This window comes from Pseudophryne corroboree, chromosome 6 (genome assembly GCF_028390025.1).
Source record: "Pseudophryne corroboree isolate aPseCor3 chromosome 6, aPseCor3.hap2, whole genome shotgun sequence".
NCBI lineage: Eukaryota > Metazoa > Chordata > Amphibia > Anura > Myobatrachidae > Pseudophryne > Pseudophryne corroboree.
Window position 1 is genome coordinate 509,763,278 of NC_086449.1, and position 16,985 is coordinate 509,780,262.

At 46.0% G+C, this 16,985-nt stretch overlaps 1 protein-coding gene and 1 long non-coding RNA gene across 4 annotated transcripts in view; one reads left to right on the forward strand and one right to left on the reverse strand.

Annotated features, from left to right (window-relative positions):
- The window catches only part of CAPS2 (calcyphosine 2), a 274,614-nt gene that overhangs the window by 222,939 nt on the left and 34,690 nt on the right, over window positions 1-16,985 (forward strand). For all 3 annotated transcript variants that reach the window (XM_063927438.1, XM_063927440.1, XM_063927439.1), the window contains exons 15-17: window positions 5,907-5,983; window positions 6,188-6,342; window positions 8,167-8,286. In XM_063927438.1, the coding sequence (XP_063783508.1) occupies window positions 5,907-5,983; window positions 6,188-6,342; window positions 8,167-8,286 (352 nt within the window). The remainder of the gene's footprint in view (window positions 1-5,906; window positions 5,984-6,187; window positions 6,343-8,166; window positions 8,287-16,985) is intronic.
- LOC134932744 (uncharacterized) overlaps window positions 1-16,985 on the reverse strand; it is a 90,179-nt gene that overhangs the window by 16,853 nt on the left and 56,341 nt on the right. The window lies entirely within an intron of this gene.

Genomic DNA, 16,985 nt, shown 5'->3' on the forward strand with positions numbered 1-16,985 from the left:
CTGTGGTGGCTGCACAGCTCTCACCTCCTGGAGGGGTGCAGGTTCGGGATCCAGGATTGGATCCTAATAACCACAGATGCAAGTCTCCGAGGATGGGGTGCAGTCACACAAGGGGTAAACTTCCAAGGAAGATGGTCAAGCCAGGAAACTGGTCTCAACATAAACGTTCTGGAGTTAAGGGCCATTTACAACGGCCTTGTGCAGGTGGAACATCTTCTTTGCAATCTGCCCGTGCTGATCCAATCGGACAATGTGACAGCAGTAGCGTACATAAACCGCCAGGGCGGAACAAAAAGCAGAGCGGCAATGGCAGAAGTCACAAAATTTCTCCGCTGGGCAGAGAAGCATACAAGAGCGCTGTCAGCGATCTTCATTCCAGGAGTGGACAACTGGGAAGCAGACTTCCACAGCAGACACGATCTCCATCCAGGAGAATGGAGCCTCCATCAAGAGGTCTTCACAGAAGTGACAAGTCGTTGGGGAATTCCTCACATAGACATGATGGCGTCGCGCCTCAACAAAAAGCTTCCTAGATATTGTTCCAGGTCCAGGGACCCTCAAGCAATGGCAGTGGATGCACTGGTGACACCATGGGTGTTTCCGTCGGTGTATGTGTTCCCTCCACTTCCTCTCATTCCAAAAGTTCTAAAGATCATAAGAAGAACAAAGGTTCAAGCAATCCTCATTGTCCCAGACTGGCCAAGGAGGGCTTGGTATCCGGATCTTCAGGAATTACTCATAGGAGATCCCTGGCCTCTTCCTCTACGCGAGGACCTGTTACAGCAGGGGCCGTGCGTATACCAAGACTTACCGCGGCTACGTTTGGCGGCATGGTGGTTGAATGCCAGATCTTAGCACGGAATGGTATTCCCAGTGAAGTCATTCCCACACTTCTTCAGGCCAGGAAGGGAGTAACATCTAAACATTACCACCGCATTTGGAGGAAGTATGTGTCTTGGTGTGAATCTAAGAAGGCTCCTGCAGAAGAGTTTCAGCTAGGACGTTTTCTCCATTTTCTACAAGCTGGTGTAGATGCGGGCCTAAAGTTAGGCTCAGTTAAGGTTCAAATTTCAGCCTTATCGGTTTTCTTTCAAAAACAATTGGCTTCCCTTCCAAACTTTCGTGAAGGGTGTGCTGCACATCCAACCTCCATTTGTGCCCCCTGTGGCACCGTGGGATCTTAACGTGGTGTTGCAGTCCCTTCAATCGCATTGGTTTGAACCTTTACAGACGGTGGAGTTGAAGTTCCTCACTTGGAAAGTGGTCATCCTGTTGGCTTTGGCGTCCGCAAGACGGGTGTCTGAGTTAGCGGCCTTGTCTCACAAGAGCCTTTATTTAATCTTTCATGAAGATAGAGCAGAGTTGAGGACTCGGCAACAATTTCTGCCAAAGGTGGTTTCATCTTTCCACATGAACCAACCTATTGTGGTGCCAGTGGCTACTGCCTCTTTCGTTGAGTCAAAATCGATGGATGCGGTCAGAGCTCTGAAAATCTGTGTCGCCAGAACGGCTCGGGTTAGGAAAACTGAAGCTTTGTTTGTCCTGTATGCTCCCAACAAGATTGGGTGTCCTGCTTCCAAACAGACCATTGCACGCTGGATCTGTAACATGATTCAGCATGCTCATTCCACGGCCGGATTGCCATTACCGGATTCGGTGAAGGCCCATTCTACTAGAAAGGTGGGCTCTTCTTGGGCAGCTGCCCGAGGGGTCTCGGCATTGCAACTTTGCCGAGCTGCTACTTGGTCAGGTTCGAACACTTTTGCGAAGTTTTACAAGTTTGATACCCTGGTCAATGACTACCTCAAGTTTGGTCGATCGGTGCTGCAGAGTCATCCGCACTCTCCCGCCCGTTCTAGAGCTTTGGTATATCCCCATGGTTCTTTTGGTGTCCCCAGCATCCTCTAGGACGTATGAGAAAATAGGATTTTAATACCTACCGGTAAATCCTTTTCTCTTAGTCCGTAGATGATGCTGGGCGCCCGTCCCAGTGCGTACTGTATCTGCAGTTATTAATTCTGGTTACACGCATGTTATGTTATGTTTATAGTCATCCTATTGCTGACATTAGTTCATACTGTTGGCTTGAGTTCTGTTGAATGCCACGTTGTGCGGCGTGTTTGCGGTGTGTGCTGGTATGAATATCACCTTAGTTTAACAATAAATCCTTTCCTCGAAATTTGTCCGTCTTCCTGGGCACAGTTCCTATAACTGGAGTCTGGAGGAGGGGCATAGAGGGAGGAGCCAGTGCACACCCCTTTTCAAAGTCTTAAAGTGCCCATGTCTCCTGCGGATCCCGTCTATACCCCATGGTTCTTTTGGTGTCCCCAGCATCCTCTACGGCAGTGATTTTCAACCTTTTTTTACTCGTGGCACACCAAACAATATTTTGAAATTGCCAAGGCACACCATCAGTTCCCCACAGAAAAAAACAAAAAACACAGATTGGCCCTCACAGTAAAAACAAGAATCCACACATACATTGGCCTACACAGGAAAACAATCACATTGCTCCCCACATAAATCATGTTGCTCCCCACATAAATCATGTTGCTCCCTACATAAATCCCATTGCTCCCCACATAAATCAATCACATTGTTCCCCACATAAATCATGACGCTCACACATAAATCAATCACAATTCTTCCCACATAAATCCTATTGCTCCCCACATGAATTATTCACATTGTTCCCCCCATAAATCCATAAATCCAATTGCTCCTCACAGGAGAAATAATAAAACAAATATTAGCCCCTACTGGTTAGCTGTCCTCCTCCCTGTCCCTCAGTGGCGGGGGTTGTTCATAGTGGAGTTCTGTGAATACTGAGCAGCGGGCGGGGGGCAGGTATGGATGTGGGTGGGCAAGGAAAGCTGTGGATACGGGCGGGAGCTGCAAGATGTGTATACAGGCGGGTGGGCTGGCTGGGTGGTGAGACGCTGCAGCCGTGACCTATGATATCACACTGCCGCATCATCAAGGCATAGGTCACGGCCGGAGCATGACTGATCCTCTAAGAAGAGCCCGGGCCAACAGTTCACTCTGAAGATGCAGGAAGCTGCTCTGGCTCCGCGGCACACCTTGCAACTGGTCGCGGCACACTAGTGTGCCACGGCACACTGGTTGAAAAAGCCTGCTCTACGGACTAAAGGTGCATACACACGGAGAGATTTTGACTATGAGAGATTTTGACTGAGAGATTTCCCTTGAACTGGCAGTAGGAGATTTTGACTAACTTTACTAGAGATTTTGACTAAGTGTGCAAGAGATTTTGGCTATGGGAGATTTTGACTATCTCATTTAAATAAGGGGATGAGTGGGGGAGCGTCATATATAGGACGAATTTACAGGGTGGCTGGTATTTAAATAGCTAAAAGTTTTTTGTTTTTTAAATTGCGTGGGGTCCCCCCTCCTATGTATAACCAGCCTCGGGCTCTTTGAGCCAGTCCTGGTTGTTAAAATACAGAGGAAAAAATGAGTAGGGTTCCCCCATATTTAGACAACCAGCACCGGGCTCTGCGTCCGGTCCTGGTTTAAAAAATACGGGGGACAAAAGACATAGGGGTCCCCCGTATTTGAAAACCAGCACCGGGCTCCACTAGCCAGGGAGATAATGCCACAGCCGGGGGACACTTTTATATTGGTCCCTGCGGCCGTGCCATTACCCCCCCAACTAGTCACCCCTTGCCGGGGTACACTGGAGGAGTGAGGACCCCATAAATCAAGGGGTCCCCCCCTCCAGCCACCCAAGGGCCAGGGGTGAAGCCCGAGGCTGTCCCCCCCTTCCGTGGGCGGTGGATGGGAGGCTGATAGCCTTTCAAAATGACATAAAAAGAATATTGTCTTTTGCTGTGGAACTACAAGTCCCAGCAAGCCTCCCCCGCATGCTGGTACTTGAAAAACCACAAGTACCAGCATGCGGGGAAATAACGGACCCGCTGGTTCCTGTAGTTCCACAACAAAATAAATACCCAAATTAAAACACAACGCACACACCGTGAAAGTAAAACTTTTATTTAAACACACTTACACACTCACACATACTTACCTACATCCCACGCCGCCAATCACGTCCCCTTGTCCAGTAGAATCCAATAGGGGTACCTGTAAAAAAAAAAAAAAAAAAAGCTTCCCCTTTTTACACATTACGCAGACAGCGTCCCCTTTTTACACATTACGGCAAACAGCGCACCCATTTTACGCTTTACGGCAGACAGCGCACCCATTGTACACATTACGGCAGACAGCGCACCCATTGTACACTTTGCGGCAGACAGCGCACCCATTGTACACTTTGCGGCAGACAGCGCACCCATTGTACACATTACGGCAGACAGCGCACCCATTGTACACATTACGGCAGACAGCGCACCCATTGTACACATTACGGCAGACAGCGCACCCATTGTACACATTGCGGCAGACAGCGCACCCATTGTACACATTACGGCAGACAGCGCACCCATTGTACACATTACGGCAGACAGCGCACCCATTGTACAAATTACGACAGCCAGCACTTCATACCCAGCCAATTCTCCCCCCCCCCCCCCACACCCACACCCACACACTTTAAACAACAGCTCTGCACATGCTGTCTAAAATATTCCCCCCACACGCAGCAGCTCCCAGCAGACGTGCCTGGCACCCCCTCACTGTGCAGCCACGGACCTGATACTAATGTGCGCCGCCCGCCCCGGCTACAGGGACGCACCCGGCGCCATCTCCCACTGTGCAGCCATCTTTCCCCCACGGACCTGACACTAATGTGCGCCCCCCGCCCGGCTACAGGGACGCACCCGGGCCATCTTTCCCTCACGGACCTGACACTAAAATGTGCGCCGCCCGCCCGGCTACAGGGATTCCCCCGGTGCTGACACTACAGAGCAGCATCTTCCCCCTCTGCCCACCTCCCGGACAGACTGGAGCCGTGTTCATACTTACGTATTTAGGAGTGTCTGGAGCTCCGGAACGCTGCTGTGCTGCTGGCTCTTCTCTCGTCTCCACGCACTGTGACTGAGGTAACTAAATGGGCGGCGGGGAGTGGCTTTGCTTAATGAGATCGCTATCGCTGGGTAAAAAAATTGCTTGTGCAAACAAAATATGAGCGATTTTGACTAACTTTTACAGCGACATAGTCTAAATTGACTTGCCTGCACAGTCTATTTTTCCCAGCGATAGCGACCTGGCGGGGACGCGCATCGCTATCGCTGCCTGTGTACACACAGAGCGATATGCACTAACTTTCTGAGCGATTTTGACTATATAGTCAAAATCACTCTGCTATATCCCTCCGTGTGTATGCACCTTAAGAGAAAAGAATTTACCGGTAGGTATTAAAATCCTATTTCTTATTATAATGTTACATAATAAGAACGGGTACTGAATTGTGGCACAATATGAAATGGAGACAGTATAGTGTGGCATAATATGATCTGGGAGCACTGTTATGTGGCACAGTATGAAGTGGGAACACTGTATGTCGTCATGTGAATTGGGGGTACTGTGTGATATAATGACTACTGGTAGCCCTACACTGTAGCATAACATACCCTAGGGCACTACTATGGTTCAGAAAATGAACTAGGGATATATTATGAGGCATAACATTAACAACTGTTGCAAAGAGGTGTCTCAGAAGCACTCAAAATGTTGCTATGGGGCCCACAAAGTTCTGGCTACACCCCTGTTACCCAGTCTTGTTTTATTACTGTTTGTTCCCAATTCTTAGGTTCAGCAGAATATGCTGGAGCTGTATAAGTAACTGGTAATAATGTGAAAAATCCAACACTTGTGGGCTTCTTGATTATAACACTTACCACTTTGCCTTTTTGTTTTTTACTGTAAGTGATTCTTCCGTTGAAAATGCAGATAATGCCTCTTATTACTGTCACATGTAATTTTAGGGCCATCTGTGACAGCAACAAATGTGTTATTGGTGGTCACATGCATGATGAACAGAACATTCTTTTAGCAGTTCAAGGTGGGTTGTGGTAGGGTGTTTGTTCTGCTGATTTTGATAATCATTTGATTGAAAAATAATTATATATGCATAACGTTTTAGTTCTGTATTCAGCCGCTGTATTATGCTGTCAAGGTTTTTTCCTTTCAGTCTTTTTGTAGTGTTACAGATTTAATTTATACACAATTTAAAAATATTACCAGTGAATTATTTCATGTTTTGTAGATGTGATGAAAGAAAAACTGAAGACCAGAGGAGTCAGAACTTTGACAGGCTTAGGGAAATACCTCCAAGAACTTGATAAAAATGGAACAGGATGTTTAGGGAAAACTGTCTTTAAGCAGGCTCTTAAAACATTTCACTTAGACGTGTCTGAAACGGTATGTGTTATTTTTCTGCCAATATTTGTTGTTCTACAAACGGACAGCAGCTAGACGGACTGGACTGTCATTTTAGACACACATCTGGTAGCCCCCAGGTTTATTCTGATGGTGAGCTGCTCCATTGTAGTGTGTCTGTCGGCCCTTGTGCACCTTTGTAGCCAACATTCACCTCTCACATCAATGGCATGTCGGTTATTTGCAGTGGTGCCATTTGTCCAGTCACTATACTCCTCCACCACAGCAGCACACAAACAGTTCCCAAACTGCTCTGTTTCAGAAATACTGCCACCCATGGCCCGAATGCCAATAATCATTGCTCTTTGAAACTCTGGCATATCGCTCCTTTTACCTATGGCACCAAAGAGTGATATGTGTGCAGACGGCCTATCACACACCTTATATACCCACCAAGCCAGCGCATGACATGTGACGTACTTTATAGGCTATGCAATATACCTGTAAGAGATGGTCATAATAATGTACGTGACCGTGGGTGTGTGTATAGACTATGTATGTGTGTGTGTGTATGTATGTATGTTTGTGTGTATATATATATATATATATATATATATATATATATGATATACACATACACACTGTATATAAAATATCCATCCAGCATATTGTGGTTCTCTAAGATCTGTATTATACAATGCAACAGCTGTTTTTGCCTATTTTGTATTTTGATTGTATTCCTCAGGCTTATTTTTATTTGAAAAAATATATATATATTTTCTATATCTTTATTTTGTTCAATATAGGTGCTTTTGTTACTGTGATAAATATATAAACTTTTACAGCTGTCTGTTTTGCTATATTATAATTTTCTAAGTGTTTGGTATGACAGTTTTGCTTGATTATGTTTACTTATTTGTCCTCATTGTGTCCTAATGAACTTAAAATGTTTTTTTTTTACTAAGATTTTAGTGATACTGCATTGACTTGTGTTTAGATTTCTGACTAGTTCTCTTTTTAGCTGTTACATAAATTATAGATGTGTGCTGAAACTATATTTAAATATAATGAGAACACCAGTTTAAACAGTAAATTAGTGCAGCAATTTAAGAGACTTTTATTTATTTATTTAAATATTTTTTGTTTTTTTGCCCTGCTTCTTCGCAGTCAGTAAAAATATATCAGAGAAGACACTCTGATTCAAATCCTGAAGGCATTTATTCCTGGAGAGTGCAGCAGAGGAAGGACAGAAATGATGTATCTTCTGAAATTTTGTAGTAATAAGCATGAATAGAATTCCAGCTTTTCTATGAAGAAGGACTGGGATTGGCTAAGAAAATAAATTAAACTATTTATTTTTTTAAATCTGTGGTCCTCATTTAGATTTAGTAGTAAATACAGCTAGGAAGTGGAATTTTGTACTTTTAGCAAAAACAGTTAGAGAAATAGGAGGCACATTTAAAATGTGCAGCCAGATTTAGAGTTTAACACAATCTAGATCAACTCTAAATATTGTTACCCATTATTTGTGCAGCTAGCAATATTTTCTTTACATGCAAAAATATTGCATTTCTTGCACAGTAACATGGTTTGTACAAGTGCAAATTTGCAACAATTGGATGGATTTATTCCCAAATCTAATTGATGCTCTGTATATATGTGTACGCTACCATTCAAAGTTTTTAGTGCACATTTGTTTGGATGTAATTTGTGTCTTTATCAATGCAAAAAATAATTAATTGTTATTACTATAATTTAGTCGCACAATTCACATGATAACAATTTCTATCAGTTTTTGTAACCAAACAAATAATTTCCTTAATTATTTTTAATTATTTAAAGCATTTTTCTTATGCTGTTTTTCAGGTTTTTGAATCCTTATGGCTTATTATGGATGAAAACAACACGGGAACAGTAGACTATGGGTTATTTGTCCGTAATGTTATTGGAGAAATGAATGAATATAGAAAATCATTTGTTAGAAAAGTAATTATTTATTTTTTTTACAATTTATTTTTACAGTTGTCTAGAATATTTGTATGGAAATTATGAACCATTTCTAAACTTCTAAGCATTTTACAAAAACAGTTTGTAAGTTGAAAGTACTAACTCAGAGGTCATGTACTAACTCAGAGCTCTACCAGCATATGGGTTAGTAGACTTATTTGCATGTAGATTTCAATAAAGATATACAGTATTCATTACTGGTGGTCAGTGGCCAAAGCCACTTGTGCCTTTTATAGACCTACTAGATATTCAAGGTAATTTCCTATCCATGGCATAGAATAGCATACCTGCCTGTTGTGTGTTCCAGCATCTCTCTATACATCCAATTACTACTTATATAGCGTGAAATATACACTATATGCACTACTAAAGACCGAAATGCAAGAGGGTAAAGTGCTAACCACTTGAGCAAATGCTTCCAAATATTGGTTCAGTTTATATATTTTCTGCTTGCACAGGTCTGTTACTGTTCTAATTAAAATATCAGATATATGCGCAGGGCACACACCAATGTCATTAAACCTGTGTCATTTTGAGAAGACCAGGGAAAATTTTTAATGCACAGTGAGGTAATAGCATCCATTGCATTTTATATTACTATTAAGATATACATATGTGAAGAATCCATTTACGTGGACAATTATGTGTTCCACCCAGGGCCGGTGCAAGGTTTCTCAACACCCTAGGCAAAACTTCAGCCTGCTGAACCTCCTCTCTTCCCAAACCACACACTAGTTTCCACCTTCCAGCCCCTCTGGTAAAAGTGTGGAGGTAAGCATCTTAGAAATTCATAGACGTTCAACAGCTGCTGTTGAACTTCTATAAATTAACATTAGCATTAAGATTAACAAGGATGCATCTTTCAGAGTTATCCTTAAATTTGTGATAAGCAGACTCAGAACTGCCCCTGGCACCCTGGGCACCTGCCTAAAGTTGCCTAATGATAGAGCTGGCCCTTTTCAATATGAATTTTGAATATCACATCCATTTTACAGTATCTTATAGTCCAATTTTTTGTTATAAATTATTAATATTGTTCTTTAATCAAGTTTATTAATTTAAAAGTGTGGGAATATACATACCAAAATGGATTTCAAAATTGATTTCTGTATAATAAACTTTAATGTATATTCTTCTATAATATATATTATGAACTTGCCATCCTTTGTTTTCAAACAACTTCATTTATACAATTTCCAAAAGGGTTAAAAAAATAAACATATCAAAGCTTTATGTTAAAAGGGAATTACTTTAAAAAAATAATCCAATTAAACATTTTATTAATTTCATTAGGTTATCTTTAATTTATCATTTCTCTGACGTCCTAGTGGATGCTGGGACTCCGTCAGGACCATGGGGAATAGCGGCTCCGCAGGAGACAGGGCACAAAATTTAAAAGTTTGACCACTAGGTGGTGTGTACTGGCTCCTCCCCCTATGACCCTCCTCCAAGCCTCAGTTAGGTTTTTGTGCCCGTCCGAGCAGGGTGCAATCTAGGTGGCTCTCCTAAAGAGCTGCTTAGAAAAAGTTTGTTAGGTTTTTTATTTTCAGTGAGTCCTGCTGGCAACAGGCTCACTGCAACGAGGGACTTAGGGGAGAAGAAGTGAACTCACCTGCGTGCAGGATGGATTTGCTTCTTAGGCTACTGGACACTAGCTCCAGAGGGACGATCACAGGTACAGCCTGGATGGGTCACCGGAGCCGCGCCGCCGACCCCCTTGCAGATGCCGAATAGAGAAGAGGTCCAGAAACCGGCGGCAGAAGACGTCTCAGTCTTCATGAGGTAGCGCACAGCACTGCAGCTGTGCGCCATTGCTCTCCGCACACTTCACACCAGCGGTCACTGAGGGTGCAGGGCGCTGGGGGGGGCGCCCTGGGCAGCAATGTAATATACCTATTCTGGCTAAAATATATCACATATAGCCCCTGGGGCTATATGGATGTATTTAACCCCTGCCAGGTTCCAAAAAAACCGGGAGAAGAAGCCCGCCGAAAAGGGGGCGGGGCCTATTCTCCTCAGCACACAGCGCCATTTTCCTGCCCAGCTCCGCTGCGAGGAAGGCTCCCAGGATTCTCCCCTGCACTGCACTACAGAAACAGGGTAAAAACAGAGAGGGGGGGCACTTATTGGCGATATTTATAATATTTGAGCTGCTATAAAGGGAACACACTTATTAAGGTTGTCCCTATATATATTTATAGCGCTTGGGTGTGTGCTGGCAAACTCTCCCTCTGTCTCCCCAAAGGGCTAGTGGGGTCCTGTCTTCTATCAGAGCATTCCCTGTGTGTCTGCTGTGTGTCGGTACGTGTGTGTCGACATGTATGAGGACGATGTTGGCGTGGAGGCGGAGCAATTGCCTGTAATGGTGATGTCACCCCCTAGGGAGTCGACACCAGAATGGATGGCTTTGTTTATGGAATTACGGGATAGTGTCAGCACGCTACAAAAGTCGGTTGACGACATGAGACAGCCGGCAAACCAGTTAGTACCTGTCCAGGCGTCTCAGACACCGTCAGGGGCTGTAAAACGCCCTTTACCTCAGTCGGTCGACACAGACCCAGACACTGACACTGAATCCAGTGTCGACGGTGAAGAAACAAACGTATTTTCCAGTAGGGCCACACGTTATATGATCACGGCAATGAAGGAGGCTTTGCATATCTCTGATACTGCAAGTACCACAAAAAGGGGTATTATGTGGGGTGTGAAAAAACTACCGATAGTTTTTCCTGAATCAGAGGAACTGAATGAAGTGTGTGATGAAGCGTGGGTTACCCCAGATAGAAAACTGCTAATTTCAAAGAAGTTATTGGCATTATACCCTTTCCCGCCAGAGGTTAGGGCGCGCTGGGAAACACCTCCTAGGGTGGATAAGGCGCTCACACGCTTATCAAAGCAAGTGGCGTTACCGTCTCCTGATACGGCCGCCCTCAAGGATCCAGCTGATAGGAGGCTGGAGAATACATTAAAAAGTATATACACACATACGGGTGTTGTACTGAGACCAGCAATCGCCTCAGCCTGGATGTGCAGTGCTGGCGTGGCTTGGTCGGAGTCACTGTCTGAAAATATTGATACCCTGGATAGGGACAGTATTTTACTGACTATAGAGCAGTTAAAGGATGCATTTCTTTATATGCGAGATGCACAGAGAGATATTTGCACTCTGGCATCAAGAGTAAGTGCGATGTCCATATCTGCCAGAAGAAGTTTATGGACGCGCCAGTGGTCAGGTGATGCGGATTCCAAACGACATATGGAAGTATTGCCGTATAAGGGGGAGGAATTATTTGGGGTCGGTCTATCGGATCTGGTGGCCACGGCAACGGCCGGAAAATCCACCTTTTTACCCCAGGTCACCTCCCAGCAGAAAAAGCCGCAGGCTTTTCAGCCGCAGTCCTTTCGTTCCTATAAGAACAAACTAGCAAAAGGACATTCCTATTTGCCCCGAGGCAAAGGAAAGGGTAAGAGACTGCAACAAGCAGCTCCTTCCCAGGAGCAGAAGCCCTCCCCGGCTTCTACAAAGGCGTCAGCATGACGCTGGGACCTTACAAGCAGACTCAGGGGCGGTGGGGGGTCGCCTCAAACATTTCAGCGCACAGTGGGCTCACTCGCAGGTGGACCCCTGGATCCTGCAGGTAGTATCTCAGGGTTACAGGTTGGAATTCGAGAAGTCCCCTCCTCGCCGTTTCCTAAAGTCTGCTTTGCCAACGTCTCCCTCCGACAGGGTGACGGTATTGGAGGCCATTCACAAGCTGTATTCTCAGCAGGTGATAGTCAAGGTACCCCTCCTACAACAGGGACAGGGGTATTACTCCACGCTATTTGTGGTACCGAAGCCGGACGGCTCGGTAAGACCGATTCTAAATCTAAAATCTCTGAACCTGTACATACAAAAATTCAAGTTCAAGATGGAGTCACTCAGAGCAGTGATAGCGAATGTGGAAGAAGGGGATTTTATGGTGTCCTTGGACATCAAGGATGCTTACCTTCATGTTCCAATTTGTCCTTCACACCAAGGGTACCTCAGGTTCGTGGTCCAAAACTGTCATTATCAGTTTCAGACGCTGCCGTTTGGATTGTCCACGGCACCCCGGGTCTTTACCAAGGTAATGGCCGAAATGATGATCCTTCTTCGAAGAGAAGGCGTCTTAATTATCCCTTACTTGGACGATCTCCTGATAAGGGCAAGATCCAGAGAACAGCTGGAGGTCGGAGTAGCACTAACCCAAGTAGTGCTCCAACAACACGGGTGGATTCTGAATTTTCCAAAATCCCAACTGATCCCGACGACACGTCTGTTGTTCCTAGGGATGATTCTGGACACTGTTCAGAAAAAGGTATTTCTTCCGGAGGAGAAAGCCAGGGAGTTATCCGATCTAGTCAGGAACCTCCTAAAACCAGGAAAAGTATCTGTGCATCAATGCACAAGAGTCCTGGGAAAAATGGTAGCTTCTTACGAAGCGATTCCATTCGGCAGATTCCATGCACGAACTTTTCAGTGGGATCTGCTGGACAAATGGTCCGGATCGCATCTGCAGATGCATCAGCGGATAAAATTGTCCACAAGGACAAGAGTGTCTCTGCTATGGTGGTTGCAGAGTGCTCATCTGTTAGAGGGCCGCAGATTCGGCATACAGAACTGGGTCCTAGTGACCACGGATGCCAGCCTGAGAGGCTGGGGAGCGGTCACACAGGGAAGAAACTTCCAGGGCGTGTGGTCAAGCCTGGAGACGTCTCTTCACATAAATATACTGGAGCTAAGAGCAATCTACAATGCTCTAAGCCTGGCAAAACCTCTGCTTCAGGGTCAGCCGGTGTTGATTCAGTCGGACAACATCACGGCAGTCGCCCACGTAAACAGACAGGGCGGCACAAGAAGCAGGAGGGCAATGGCAGAAGCTGCAAGGATTCTCCGCTGGGCAGAAAATCATGTGTTAGCACTGTCAGCTGTGTTCATCCCGGGAGTGGACAACTGGGAAGCAGACTTCCTCAGCAGACACGATCTGCACCCGGGAGAGTGGGGACTTCATCCAGAAGTCTTCCACATGATTGTGGTCCATTGGGAAAGACCAATGGTGGACATGATGGCGTCCCGCCTCAACAAAAAACTGGACAGGTATTGCGCCAGGTCAAGAGACCCTCAGGCAATAGCTGTAGACGCTCTGGTAACACCATGGGTGTACCAGTCAGTGTATGTGTTTCCTCCTCTGCCTCTCATACCAAAAGTACTGAGAATTATACGGCAAAGGGGAGTAAGAACGATACTCGTGGCTCCGGATTGGCCAAGAAGAACTTGGTACCCAGAACTTCAGGAGATGCTCACGGAAGATCCGTGGCCTCTACCTCTAAGACGGGACCTGCTTCAGCAGGGACCGTGTCTATTCCAAGACTTACCGCGGCTGCGTTTGACGGCATGGCGGTTGAACGCCGAATCCTAAGGGAAAAAGGCATTCCGGAAGAGGTCATCCCTACCCTGGTAAAAGCCAGGAAGGAGGTGACTGCACAACATTATCAATTGGCGGCTTTATCGTATAAAAGCCCATGTCTGATTTTCCATTCGGACAGGGCAGAACTGCGGACGCGTCCTCACTTTCTGCCTAAGGTGGTTTCAGCGTTTCACCTGAACCAGCCTATTGTGGTGCCTGCGGCTACTAGCGATTTGGAGGATTCCAAGTTGCTGGACGTTGTCAGAGCATTGAAAATATATATTTCAAGGACGGCTGGAGTCAGAAAATCTGACTCGCTGTTTATACTGTATGCACCCAACAAGCTGGGTGCTCCTGCTTCTAAGCAGACGATTGCTCGTTGGATTTGTAGCACAATTCAACTTGCACATTCTGTGGCAGGCCTGCCACAGCCTAAATCTGTCAAGGCCCATTCCACAAGGAAGGTGGGCTCATCTTGGGCGGCTGCCCGAGGGGTCTCGGCATTACAACTCTGCCGAGCAGCTACGTGGTCAGGGGAGAACACATTTGTAAAATTCTACAAATTTGATACCCTGGCTAAGGAGGACCTGGAGTTCTCTCATTCGGTGCTGCAGAGTCATCCGCACTCTCCCGCCCGTTTGGGAGCTTTGGTATAATCCCCATGGTCCTGACGGAGTCCCAGCATCCACTAGGACGTCAGAGAAAATAAGATTTTACTTACCGATAAATCTATTTCTCGTAGTCCGTAGTGGATGCTGGGCGCCCATCCCAAGTGCGGATTGTCTGCAATACTTGTACATAGTTATTGTTACAAAAAAATCGGGTTGTTATTGTTGTGAGCCGTCTGTTCAGAGGCTCCTACGTTTGTCATACTGTTAACTGGGTTCAGATCACAAGTTGTACGGTGTGATTGGTGTGGCTGGTATGAGTCTTACCCGGGATTCAAAATCCTTCCTTATTGTGTACGCTCGTCCGGGCACAGTATCCTAACTGAGGCTTGGAGGAGGGTCATAGGGGGAGGAGCCAGTACACACCACCTAGTGGTCAAACTTTTAAATTTTGTGCCCTGTCTCCTGCGGAGCCGCTATTCCCCATGGTCCTGACGGAGTCCCAGCATCCACTACGGACTACGAGAAATAGATTTATCGGTAAGTAAAATCTTATTTTTAGTGACGTTCTTCTTGTTTCAGTAACTGTAATTTGCAATTTCTTCCTCGTATATCGGGTTTTATAACCTCAGTACCAATACATTTTAATGAGGAAGCATCACATTTCTCTGACGTCCTAGTGGATGCTGGGAACTCCGTAAGGACCATGGGGAATAGCGGCTCCGCAGGAGACTGGGCACAAAAAGTAAAAGCTTTAGACTAGCTGGTGTGCACTGGCTCCTCCCCCTATGACCCTCCTCCAAGCCTCAGTTAGATTTTTGTGCCCGAACGAGAAGGGTGCAAGCTAGGTGGCTCTCCTGAGCTGCTTAGAAGTAAAAATTTAAATAGGTTTTTTATTTTCAGTGAGTCCTGCTGGCAACAGGCTCACTGCATCGTGGGACTAAGGGGAGAAGAAGCGAACTCACCTGACTGCAGAGTGGATTGGGCTTCTTGGCTACTGGACATTAACTCCAGAGGGACGATCACAGGTTCAGCCTGGATGGGTCCCGGAGCCGCGCCGCCGGCCCCCTTACAGAGCCAGAAGAGCGAAGAGGTCCGGAGAAAGCGGCGGCAGAAGACGTTCCTGTCTTCAAATAAGGTAGCGCACAGCACTGCAGCTGTGCGCCATTGCTCTCAGCACACTTCACACTCCGGTCACTGAGGGTGCAGGGCGCTGGGGGGGAGCGCCCTGAGACGCAATAAAAATGATATAAAAACCTTATATGGCTAAAAAAAATGCATCACATATAGCTCCTGGGCTATATGGATGCATTTATCCCCTGCCAGTTTCCTGAAAAAAGCGGGAGAAAAGGCCGCCGTGAAGGGGGCGGAGCCTTTCTCCTCAGCACACAAGCGCCATTTTCTTTCACAGCTCCGCTGGAAGGACGGCTCCCTGACTCTCCCCTGCAGTCCTGCACTACAGAAACAGGGTAAAACAGAGAGGGGGGCACTATTGGCAGCTAATATATAAATACAGCAGCTATAACAGGGAGTAACACTTATATAAGGTTATCCCTGTATATATATAGCGCTCTGGTGTGTGCTGGCAAACTCTCCCTCTGTCTCCCCAAAGGGCTAGTGGGGTCCTGTCCTCTATCAGAGCATTCCCTGTGTGTGTGCTGGGTGTCGGTATGATTGTGTCGACATGTATGAGGAGGAAAATGATGTGGAAGCAGAGCAATTGCCTGTGTTAGTGATGTCACCCCCTAGGGAGTCGACACCTGACTGGATGGTAGTAATTAAAGAATTACGTGACAATGTCAGCACTTTGCAAAAAACTGTTGACGACATGAGACAGCCGACAAATCAATTAGTGCCTGTTCAGGCGTCTCAGACACCGTCAGGGGCGCTAAAACGCCCGTTACCTCAGATGGTCGACACAGACCCTGACACGGATACTGAATCCAGTGTCGACGGTGACGAGACAAACGTAATGTCCAGTAGGGCCACACGTTACATTATCACGGCAATGAAGGAGGCATTAAACATTTCTGACACTACAAGTACCACAAAAAAGGGTATTATGTGGGGTGTGAAAAAACTACCAGTGGTTTTTCCTGAGTCAGATGAATTAAATGAGGTGTGTGATAAAGCGTGGGTTTCCCCCGATAAAAAAACTGCTGATTTCTAAGAAATTATTGGCACTATACCCTTTCCCGCCAGAGGTTAGGGCACGTTGGGAAACACCCCCTAGGGTAGATAAGGCGCTCACACGCTTATCAAAACAAGTGGCGTTACCGTCTCCTGATACGGCCGCTCTCAAGGAACCAGCTGATAGAAGGCTGGAAAATATCTTAAAAGGTATATACACACATACCGGTGTTATACTGCGACCAGCGATCGCCTCAGCCTGGATGTGCAGCGCTGGAGTGGCTTGGTCGGATTCCCTGACTGAAAATATTGATACCCTGGATAGGGACAGTATATTATTAACTATAGAGCATTTAAAGGATGCATTACTATATATGCGAGATGCACAGAGGGATATTTGCACCCTGGCATCTAGAGTAAGTGCGATGTCCATTTCTGCCAGAAGAAAGAGGGAAAAAGGCCGCTCGTTCCTGCCCTGGGGCAGAAGAAGGGGAAAAAGACTGCACCATGC